Source organism: Geotrypetes seraphini, chromosome 1, assembly GCF_902459505.1.
Source record: "Geotrypetes seraphini chromosome 1, aGeoSer1.1, whole genome shotgun sequence".
NCBI lineage: Eukaryota > Metazoa > Chordata > Amphibia > Gymnophiona > Dermophiidae > Geotrypetes > Geotrypetes seraphini.
Window position 1 is genome coordinate 52,139,567 of NC_047084.1, and position 12,240 is coordinate 52,151,806.

General features: G+C 45.4%; 1 protein-coding gene across 2 annotated transcripts in view; it reads left to right on the forward strand.

The window, feature by feature from the left end:
* The window catches only part of CDC20B (cell division cycle 20B), a 121,658-nt gene that overhangs the window by 43,457 nt on the left and 65,961 nt on the right, over positions 1 to 12,240 (forward strand). For both annotated transcript variants that reach the window (XR_004538148.1, XM_033931344.1), the window contains exon 3: positions 10,974 to 11,181. Coding sequence is in view for 1 of the 2 variants with exons in the window: in XM_033931344.1 (XP_033787235.1) it covers positions 10,974 to 11,181 (208 nt within the window). In the remaining variant the exon portion in view is untranslated. The remainder of the gene's footprint in view (positions 1 to 10,973; positions 11,182 to 12,240) is intronic.

Consider the following 12,240-nt stretch of genomic DNA (forward strand, 5'->3'; position numbering starts at 1 on the left):
ACCAGAATCAAAGCTTTAACAGCAATTCCCCTAAATACAGCTGCCATTCTGTGTAACTGCAGGTTACCCTTCTTACACAACTCGGCCATAATCACACACAGTCTAATTAACAGTTATATATAGTGCAGTAAGGCTTTAACCTTCATCCTACATTGAAACAGAAAAAAATGAAGGCAAATAAAGACCATATGGCCTGTCTAGTTTGCCTATGCATCTCATCTATTCCCTCTTCTCCCTTAGAAATAGAAATCCAATGTACTTGTCCCAAGCTTTCTTGAATTCAGGGAGGATTCTCTAGTGCTCACCACTCTTTCCGTGAAAAAGTACTTTCTGAGGTTACCTCTGAGTAGGGTTAGGGTTACCAGCCATCTGGATTTCCCCGGACATGTCCTTATTTTGAGGACATGTCTGAGGGTCTGGACGGCTTTTCAAAACCCGGCACTTTGTCTGTGTTTTGAAAATAAATTGGTTGGGGGGACATCCACATATCTGCGGATGCAACGCAGTAGCATCACGCGCACATGCGCATGTACGTGACATCATTGCATCTCATCCGCGTATGTGTGGATGCCTTCCTGCCCAACGAATAAGCAGGGGGGGGGGGGCAGCTGGGGGTGGATCTGGGGCATAACAGGGTGGGGAAGGGTGGAGCTTGGCGGGCCTGCAGGCAGGTTTAGGGGTCCGGAATTTACTGACGTAAAATTTGGTAACCCTATCTCTGAGTCTATTCCTTTTTACATTTATCCTATGCCCCCTCAAACCAGAGCTTCCTTTCAATTGAAAGAGCCTTGCCTCATGTGCATTTCTACCTAGGGTTTCCTGTATAAAAAAAAGAGGACATGTAGTAGCAGAGGAGGAGCTTCCGGGTCACCAAAGGCAGCATATTTACTTCAGTCACGCTGCCGATGGCCCAAAGAGTTACAGCAGCGCAGGGTGAGCAAGTACTGGATCCCACGAGAGGGGGAGGGGGGAGAGGACTCAGGATAGATGCGGGGGTGGGGGGAGGAGAACTCAGGATAGGTATGTGAGCTGCTATAGGAGGTACTAGATGTCCAGTTTCCCCGGATAAAAGTTGTAAAATTAAAAAGTCATCCGGACTCCCGACACTGGCCTCAACAAAAAAAGAGAATGTCCGGGGAATCTTGGACATCTAGTAACCCTATTTATACTACGTAGGTATTTAAATGTCTCTCAAGAACAAAAATAGTAATAACAAAATATAATTCAAAAAGAAGGAAAAATGTTATTAGCCAAGTGGTGGAAGTACCCACTGAAAGCCATTTACTTAAAGTGGAGAAAAAGCCTCAACCATAAATACTATAAAGACGGCAACCCAATGAATTTTTTAGCCATTCTAATTCTGTATCATAGGCAAAAAACTCCACAATTATCAAAAAATGTAATTTTCAAAACAGGGAAACATCCCACCACTGTGCACAGGGAAAAAGGAAAAAGAACAAGAGGCATAAAATAGTACTTATCTTCACTGATGATACATTACTCAGTCCAACGCAACGATGTTCCGGCTATAGCATACACAGCATTGGAGCGAAGATAAGAAGATCTAATTTCCAACAAGGCTCTTGTTTCGCCAACAAGTGGCTGCATCAGGGAATCTTCCAAGACAAACTCCCATTCTCTCCAACTCTGTCCACAGCTTGGCTTCATTGGGTTGCATCTGTATAGTATTTATGGTTGAGGCTTTTTCTCCACTTTAAGTAAATGGTTTTCAGTGGGTACTTCTACCACTTGGTTAATAACATTTTCCCTTCTTTTTGATTTAAATGTCTCTGTCATATCTTCCCGCTCCTGCCTTTTCTCCAAAGTATACATTTTGTAATCTTTAAGTCTGTCCTCATATTCTTTATCACAAAGACCACCGACCAATTTATTATCTGTCCTCTGGACTTACTCCATCCTGTTTATATCTGTTTGAAGGTGTAGTCTCCAGAATTGTACACATTCTAAATTTGTAGGATTACCATATGTCCAAGTTTCTCTGGATATGTCCTCCTTTTTAGGCAACTGAGCATCTGGAAGTTTTTGGTGATTTTCCACCATTTTTTTGGGTTCAATGGGTCAGCGGTAGCTGGCAGTGATTCTCACATGCTGCCTGCTGCTAACCTGGACACCTCTCCTCTACCACATCCTGCCTTTCTCTGGCAATTTCCTGTATCTCCGTGGCAGAGGGGAGGCTTCTGTCAGGCAGCGTGTGAGAATCACTGCCTTTGATCCATTGAGCCACTGTCCGCGCTCTTCAACCTCTCCCTTAGTACAGGCAGCGTCCCGTTGGACTGGAGGACGGCTAACGTCATTCCACTCCACAAGAAAGGCTCAAAGATGGAGACAGCAAACTACAGACCAGTGAGTCTAACATTGATAGTGAGCAAACTAATGGAAACTCTAATCAAACACCAATTAGATAAGATCCTGGATGAGGAGAATCTACGGGATCCCCGACAACATGGATTTACTAAGGGGAGATCCTGCCAATCCAACCTGATCAGCTTCTTTGACTGGGTAACGGGGAAGCTAGATATTGGGGAGTCCCTGAACATCGTGTACCTGGACTTTAGCAAAGCATTCGATAGCGTACCACACCGCAGGTTACTGAGCAAGATGAGTTCTATAGGATTAGGTGACACATTGACGAAATGGGTTGGGAGCTGGCTTGGAGGTAGGCTCCAAAGGGTGGTGGTGAACGGCACCCCCTCCGAAATGACGGAGGTGATTAGTGGAGTACCACAGGGCTCAGTCTTGGGCCCAATCCTATTCAACATCTTTATAAGAGACTTGGCAGAAGGGCTTCGAGGTAAAATAACATTATTCGCCGATGATGCCAAACTGAGTAATGTAGTGGGCAAATGCACAACAGACGAAGATTCAGTGCCCGACTACATGATGCACGACCTACTCCTACTGGAGCGATGGTCTAGGACATGGCAACTCAACTTCAATGCCAAAAAATGCAAAGTTATGCACCTGGGCAGCCAGAATCCATGCAAGTCTTATACCCTTAATGGCGAGATCCTAGCAAAAACGGTAGCAGAACGAGACTTGGGGGTAATCGTCAGTGAGGACATGAAGTCTGCCAATCAAGTGGAGCAGGCTTCGTCCAAGGCAAGACAAATCATGGGCTGCATACGAAGGGGTTTCGTCAGTCGTAAGGCGGAAGTCATTATGCCATTGTATAGATCCATGGTGAGGCCCCACCTGGAATACTGTGTGCAATTCTGGAGGCCGCATTATCGCAAGGATGTGCTGAGACTGGAGTCGGTGCAAAGAATGGCCACCCGTATGGTCTCGGGACTCAAGGATCTACCATACGAAAAACGGCTTGACAAATTACAGCTATACTCGCTCGAGGAGCGCAGAGAGAGGGGGGACATGATCGAGACGTTCAAGTATCTTACGGGCCGCATCGAGGCAGAGGAAGATATCTTCTTTTTCAAGGGTCCCACGACAACAAGAGGGCATCCGTTGAAAATCAGGGGCGGGAAACTACGAGGTGACACCAGGAAATTCTTTTTCACTGAAAGAGTGGTTGATCGCTGGAATAGTCTTCCACTACAGGTGATTGAGGCCAGCAGCGTGCCTGATTTTAAGGCCAAATGGGATCGGCACATGGGATCTATTCACAGGGCAAAGGTAGGGGAGGGACATTAAGGTGGGCAGACTAGATGGGCCGTGGGCCCTTATCTGCCGTCTATTTCTATGTTTCTATGAACAGCAAGAGGAGTTGTAGGAATTGGACAATGAGGGACAGATGGAGAGATGCTGGACATGGGGTGAAGAAGGGGGCTGGGGAGAAAGAGTGAGACAGTAATAGCATGGAGGGGAGGGAGAGATGTTGCTTGGAGAGGGAGAAAATGTTGGATATAGGGGAGGGAGATATACTGAATAAGATCAAGGAGAGGAGGGAGAGAAACTGTGTGGGGGAGAAAGAGAAATATTGGATGCGATGATAGAGGGAAGGGAGAGAGGGGAAATATTTCATAAGATGGTGGGGGGAGGAAGGAAATGATGGTACATGGTGGAAAGGAAGAAATATTGGATAAAATAGCAGAATGGTGGAAGGGAGAGATGGTGCATGGGGAGAAGGAGAAATTTTGGATAAGATGGTGGAGGGGAGAGAGATGTGCATGGGAGAGAGAGGGGGGGAGGAAGGGAGAGATGATCCATAGGGGGAATGGAAAGAGAGATGTTCGACTCAGGGCACAAGGGAGGGAGAGAGAAAAATGTTGGACATGGGAGTAGATGAGAGGAAGGGAGAGGCACTTAGGAGATGGAGAGGAAGATGTTGGATTCAGAAGCAGAGGAAGAATGCGGGAGCATGGGGGATAGTGCAGGAGGGAAGAGAGAAGGAACAGGGAGATGAGCGGCTATGAGGATGGGGAGGAGAAAGAGAGGGAGCAGATGCTGGGTTGAAAGAGACTAGGACATAAAAAAGACACATGGCCCTGCCCTCATCATGCTCCTGTCCTGCCCTGCCCTGTCCCCCTACTCACAGTCACCTTGTCCTGCCTCTCACACAGCCAACAGCTGTGTTGTTCAAGCTCTTTCCCTCTCCCCAGCAGAGCAGAAAAAGAGTGAATACCATATTGGGCTGCTTCTTCCTCCTGTGTCTGCGTAGAGAATTGACTCACTGCTGTTGGAAATCACAGGAAGCTATAGATAACCCTGCAGTTCATGAGTAGTTGATTCTAGGCTGCTAGGCAGACACAGTAAGAGGAAGCATCCCTATATGCAGCTGTTCACTCATTCCTCCTCTTGTAGTGTGTTTTCAGCAGGGGAGAGGGAGAGTGTGAACTGTGCCACTTCTGTGTTGGACAGAGCGTCTGCCTATGGTTGGACTCAGTCTGAGGACATACCAGTGCTGTCATCGGCCACAGGGGTGAGCAGGGACATCTTCGGTGTCAGGTCAAAAGCGCGCCGGGACAAAGGCGCGAGCAGACAACTGAGCGCAGCGCAGAGGCGTGCGCTGAAAAAAAAGACTGTTTTTAGGGGCTACGACGGGGTGTGTGGGGGGGAGCCCCCCCACTTTACTTAATACAGATCGCGCCACGTTGTGGGGGGCTTGGGGGGTTCTAACTCCCCACATTTTACTGAAAACTTAACTTTTTCCCGTCGCGATATGTATTAAGTAAAGTGGGGGGGCTCCCCAACAAAACCCCCCGTCGCAGCCCCTAAAACAGTCTTTATCTTCGGCGCGCGCCTCCGTCTTGCGCTCAGTTGTCGGCGTGCGCCTTTGTCTTTCATGTTACTGTCTATGAACCGGGAAAGAGCTTGAACAACACAGCTGTTGGCTGTGTGAGAGGCAGGACAAGGTGACTGTGCCCTGTGTGTAGGGGGACAGGGCAGGGCAGGACAGGAGCATGATGAGGGCAGGGCCATGTGTCTTTTTTATGTCCGCACAAATATGGTAACCCTATAAATGAGGTCTCTCTTGAGTCTTAGACAGGGGCATCATTACCTCTTTTTTCCTACTGGCCATTCCTCTCCCTATGCACCCACACATCCTTCCAACTTTTAATATCGCCTATTCTACCTGTTTGGCCACCTTAAGATCATCACATACAATCAGGCTCAAGTCACACTTTTCTATTAGGATTCATACTTTAATGCTGACTGTAGCACTTAAATCATTCACATTTATTATTTATTAAAAAAAACTTTGTATACCGCCTGGATTCGCAGCAGTTTCCATATAAACGTACATAAAACAAATAACACTACATATTACTCTTAAAAACAATATAAAAAAATTAAAAATTAAAACCTACAGATTCTTCAATAGCATAGAAGGCTACATGTTACCAAAATACCCAAACATTTCTAGGAAAGACAAATCAAAAGTATGCGTCTACAAACAGGGCAAGTCTATAAACTGGTGCCCAAACTATGCATCGTTTATGCATGTTAGAGGGCATCCGTTGAAAATCAGGGGTGGGAGATTTCATAGCGACACCAGGAAGTATTTCTTCACCGAAAGGGTGGTTGATCATTGGAATGATCTTCTACTGCAGGTAATTGAGGCCAGCAGCATGCTAGATTTTAAGAAAACATGGGACCTGAGCTCCCTTCAGTTATTCCGCAAACAACTGAAAACCTGGCTTTTCAGCAAATTGTAGCTCTATCCTTCCCCCCTTTCTCTCCCCCCTTCTACACATAAGTTCATGTAATCCTTTTTCTTCTTCTCTACCCACTATTTTAAGTTCTTGTAAACCGTGTCGAGCTCCATTCTCATGGAGATGATGCGGTATATAAACTTAAGGTTTAGATTAGATTAGATAAGAATGTGGGATCACTTCAAGGAAGAACTTAGGGGGGTGGGTCATTAGAGTGGACAGACTTGTTGGGCTGTGGCCCTTTTCTGCCGTCATATTCTATGTTTCTATATAATAAGATAGCTACTAAGGGGATGTACATTTGGATACAGCAGGGGCGTGTCACCAAGCAATGCGCAGCTTAATGAATATGATCAGATATGTGCATTTCATGGCGCACTTAGGTGAATCATTGACCAGCCATTGACCTGATGTACGTGGGCACCTAAATTTCAGTGTTTCAAAATGGCTAAATGCCATAATATTCTGTAATGGCTTAGGCACACCTAAATGCAATTTTAGCATTAGCACTAAGAAAGCTCCATTGTGGTGCCTATATTGAGACATCAAGTTATAGAATTACCCGCATGGTGGCACTGAATATATATGCTTGATCACTGAGGGCTAGATTCTCAAAACTTCGTGTTAAAAACAGATGGGCCACTGTCGCAGCCGTTATTGTAGCGATTTTTTTTAAAAGCGAGTCATTCTCCCATAATTGCTCATGCAAATGAGGTTGGTAGAGAGTCGTGACAGTTTGCTAAATTTGCAAGTACCCATCGCTGATGATAGCGATAGACACATGCGCAGAATAAATGCAAAAAAACAAACAAACAACAAATCGAGCAACCAAAGTCAAGCAGTCCCCCACCTGACACCGCCCACAGCGGGAGAGATGCCCACTCCTTCCCGCTGCCAAGCAATGCTCCCTTGCCACCCCCAGCAGCGGAATAGATGCCCATTCCCTCCTGCCACTGCCGTCAATCAACTTCATCATTTGGGCTTTGAGTGACATAGCTGTTTTGATTTCTTCCAGAATTGATTTGTTACTTCTTTTGGTGGTCCACGGCACGCATAAAATCCTTCTCCAACACCAAAGCTCAAATGAGTCATTTTTCTTTCTGTCTTGTTTCTGTAGTGTCCAACTTTCACATTCAGAATTGACCACTGAGAAAATGAGTGCCTGGACAAGTTTGATCTTCGTATTTCCTTGCCTTTAAATACTTTGTCAAGAGCCTTCATTGAAGAGCGACAAAGTGCTATTCTGTGGAGTATTTATTCCCTGCTAGTTGCTTCTTTGTTTACAAAGAGCCCAGGAGATAAAATCCTTTACAATTTCTGCTCTATCGCCTTCAAGCGCGTCATCGTGTTGATGTTCAGTTCTAATCCCATGTTATAACTTTCTGCTTTGAGTTTCTCTTCTTTGCTGCTGGTGATGAGTGTTATATCATCTACGTAGCACATGTTGTTTATATTTTGGCCACCAACTTTGAAACTAATGCTTTCTTCTTCCAAATTTGCTTTTTTGAAGATGGCTTCGCTGTAAAGGTTGAACAGGTAAGGTGACATGATGCATCCTTGCCTGACGTCACATTTTATTGGAAACTAATCAGTGTTGCCATATTCTGTTCTCAATGCAGCTTCTTGATTTTCATAGAAGCTCTTTATCAGCTGAGATGTGTTTGGGTATTCTCATTTGTGCTAGAGTTCTCCATAATTTATAATGATCCACTAATTTCTGATATTCAATGCTGGGGTATGTGTGGTCACTCGGAAGTTAACTGGACACTGGCATTGACAGATAAGCATTTGCACGCTACCCATTGTTTTAATTTCATATACATTTAAATTTGTTAAGATAGGTGAAAAATCACAAAACCTACAATTCTTATGATTTTGTAGGCAAGAAAGCGGTAAAAATTCTGTTAAAAAAAGTGTGGGAAATGAGGTTAAGGTTGGAGGGAATAGGAGCCAGAGAGAGACAAAACCTATCCACTTCCCTATGTTGAGCATCACCCATGTCCATATTCCCCATCCCATGTTCAGCATTGCTCCTCACACTTCCTTTCCTCTTGTACTACTCTCTCAGGACTAGCATCTTTCCATCTCTCTTCCATCCCTCCTATGCCCCCCCCCCCAGGGCCATCATCCCCTTCTTTCTTCTTTACTTCTCGTCCCTCCAAGTAGGGTTACTACATGGTTCCAAAAAAAGGAGGCCAGATTGAGACGTTCAGGGTTTTTACTTCCTTTGTTTTCAATGGAAATAAAACCTGGATGTCTCAATCCATCCTCATTTTTTGGGAGTCATATGGTACCAGTAATCCTATCCCCATGGATCTAGCATCTCTCCCTCTTCGTTCCCCTGCAGATCCTGTAATCTCTTCCTCTCCCACCGAGTCCCTTTCTCTTTCCTTTCCTCCCTCTCCCCAGTCCTTTAAATTTGCCTCCAGATAGCCTGGCTCTTCCGTGTCCTACTGGCCAGAAACAGAAAGTTATGTCAGAAGAGATGGGATGAAGCAGATGAAAGCCCCTGGATCAGCCAGAGGCAGCCTGTCTTTAGCACTACTGCAGCTAGCCACATGGAGGACCATGTGGGTTTGGTGGGGGAGGGAGGGGGAGAAGGAGAGATGTCAGGCCTTGGAAGGAAGTTAAGGAAAGGGAAAGAGAGAGAGAGTGTGTAAGAGAGAGAGAGATGCTGTGTGGAGAGCAGGGTGTCAATGTATGAGAGGAGGGCAAATAGACATGTGAGATGGAGAAGGGGCTTAAATTAAGGTAACCATATTTGTTCAGCCAAAAAATAGGACACTTGACCCCACCCGGCCCATCCCAGAGTCAGGTATGGCTCTCTAAGTCTCCCCTGTCCCCAGAACCTCCTCTGGCACGTCAATTTCAAAACTTCAGGCAGCCAGTAGCATTAGCAACATGATCCTGCTGCTGTCAGCCTGCCCCGGAAGCCTTCACTCTGCAGCACTTCCTGTTCCCACGTAGGCGGGACACTGTAGAGTGAAGACTTCCAGGGCAGGTCAACGGATAGCATCTGTCCTTCTAAGGTTAATTCAACATCCCTTCTCTTGGACTTTCCCCCACCTCTTGTTATTTCCCTCAGTGTCTCCTTCCTCTATAATTTTGTAGTTCGACCCCTCTTTTCCTTTTGTTCAAGTTTGTCCATTCGTTTGGTTATTTAATTATGTTTATTTTATTAACTTTATTGTTTTTATTGATTAATGTACACCGCCTAGAAGTTTGATTAGGCGGTATAATAAATTTTTAAATAAACCTGAAACGGCAGCAGGATCATGTCACTAACACCACCAGTTGCCCGGAGTTTTGAAATTGCAGCACCAGAGGAGATACTGGGAACAGGGGAGACTTGGAGAGCCATACCTGAGTCCAGGGTGGGGGCTGGACTGGAGAGAGTGAGTCCAAAAACCGGACAAAATCCCTCCATTCCAGGAAACCGTTCAGACATCCGGACGTGTCCTCTAAAAAGAGGACATGTCTGGGTAAATCTGGATCTCTGATAACCCTAGCCTAAATTAAATGAATGTGTTACATGCCAATGCATGGGACTTGCATGACTGACTCTTTTCTTGCTCCCCTTTCAACAGATCTTCATTCATGCCCCCCCCCCCCCCCCAACACACACACATTTTCTCTCTCCAGAAGTAGCGGGGAAAAGCGAACAGCCTATTGTAGCTTTGGGCATAATAGCGGTGATTGTGAATGAGCTTGGAGAACAGGCAAGCAAATGCTTCAAATGGAGTGGCTTAATGGTTAGAGCTGGAGAGCTGTCAAGTTACCTAGTCCCAGGTGGGAAATTTTAGGCTACTACTACTATTTATTATTTCTATAGCGCTGAAAGGCATACGCAGCGCTGTACATTTTAACATACAATAGACAGTCCCTGCTCAGGAGAACTTACAATCTAATTTAGACAGGACATTTCAGGGTTATAGTGGGTATAGGTATCTGATAGCAGCAGGCTGGTTCCTGTATTTCAGACAATGCTATCCTGGTGCAGTATGGGATGTGTAGCACTGGTTACAATGGGTGCAATCAGGAACTACAAATAGCACACTGAATTGGGATGTAAGTTCAAAAACAAAACTGGCCAAAAAGTGTCCTGTATGCAACTGAGTAACCTGGCAACTCTGGAATGGTGTACTGAGAACCAGGGAAGTTGAACAAGTCACTTTAATCCTCCATTGCCTCTTCTAAAAACCAGAAATGTCAAAGGTGGAGTACCCCAAAGAGTGAGATTTATTAACAATGGGCTAAATTTCAAAACAGAAAAATGTCCAAAAACGGCATAAAGTGGCTTTTGGATGTTTTTCTTACCAAAACATCCACGTAGCCATTTTCAAAAGAGACTTTCTACATGTTCTGCTAGGCTTCTTTGCAGTTTGCAATGCACATATACCACAGAACTTGCAGCTCAGTTTCTCCTTCCTCTGTCTAGAAGCTTTCCCTTTGGCTGGATCCTACCAAAGTCTATGCACTGGAAGGGGGAAAGACTGGAAAAATATAGAAAATTAAAATCAAAATATCCAGATACTTTTGTAATCCTGTCTGACCCTCGGACAGTTATATAAATCTTGTAGAATCCCAAACAGATGGCAGTCTTAAATCCTGAACAGATCTGACAGGATCACCCCTAAATCTTTGGCCCTAGGCACTTGCTTGGTTTGATAATGTCTTAATCCAGCCCTGGATGCTTCCCCAGCTCCATTTAGGGTTTAGCACAACAAATTGACTGTGATTTGAGAGACAGGCTTTCTGGTAAGACCTAGCCCATTCCACTTACCTGTTGTTTATCCTGATCAGATTTTCTGTTTTCTTATATTAACTTAATCTCTTTTTAACCAGATGCCAGATGTGGGGAAAAACTCATATTATAGATTTAAAAGCAACATTGCAAAAAGATCAGCATTCAAGTTTCCTGTTGCAAGTAGTCCCATTATCACAAGATGGCAGCAGATCCATGAAAGTAACCATTGTGAAGGCACCTTCATAGAAAGTCAATCAGCAGACCTCTCCCATCTCAAGACACCTGAAAAAACTCTGGAAATTCTAGGTCAGTGACTGCTAAGAATTGTCATAATCTAGATGACATTCTGCAACTGCTGTACCCTAAAACACAGAATAGTTTGCAGTTCTCAAATACTGGGGTTGTATAGCTCTGATTCAGCATAATTAAAACACACTAACACCCACCCCCCAGTTCTATCTATGGTACCCAGATTTGGGTGTACTCCTGAAATGCGTGCACAACTTAATTGGCTAAAGAGCTGTTAACTATCAATTACTGGATGCTAACAACTAATTAGTGATGATAATTAGCACCAATTAAGATTTCTGCAAACATCTGTTTGCTCACTATTCGATAACACTTTGGGCTAGATTCACTAACCTGACTTCTGTGGCCGATTCCAGCAAGCCTGACCAATTCACAACAGGAAAAATTTCAAATGAGGGCGACCACACGGATCGCTAGTGTGCGATCCTGACGCACGCGCAGACCATTTGCTTTCCCTGCAGATGGTCTGCGCGGGCGTTTTGTGTCCATTTTTTTTTTTTTTTTTGCTGGGTTTTATTTTTTCAGGCCCCAACTCTCCTGCTCTCCCAGGGAAGGGCTATCCCCGGCGGCAGCAACCTCATCCCTTTCACTGACACTGGCTTGTTGCCTTTCTGCTGCTCGGTGCTCTTTTGGAGCTGGGAAATTTGTATTCTGTTGTTTTACAACGTCTTAAGTCCAAGGCTTAAAGTTTTCCTGTCGACACTGAAGCCTGCTTTCTCCTGTCAGCCTGTCATGCCCTGCTCTCTGCCCCAACCTCTGGATCACTGCCGCCTTCCCTGCAGTGCGAGCCCGTGGGTTTAAAGCGAGGCTGCACTGCGGCATTCAGCCCTGCTTTAAACCCGCAGGCTCGCACTGCAGGGAAGGCGGCAGAAATCCAGAGCTCGGAGCAGTGAGGACATGATCAGGACAGAAAGCAGGGCTGGAAGATCGGGGCAGAATGCAGGGCGGCAGTGGAGCAGGAGAGTCGGCAGAGATGTGTGCGACTGGTCTCCAGCAGTTGCTTCTTCTTTTGATTGGCCAGCTCAGTCGGTGTCCCAGATTTGTTTGGTGAATCGC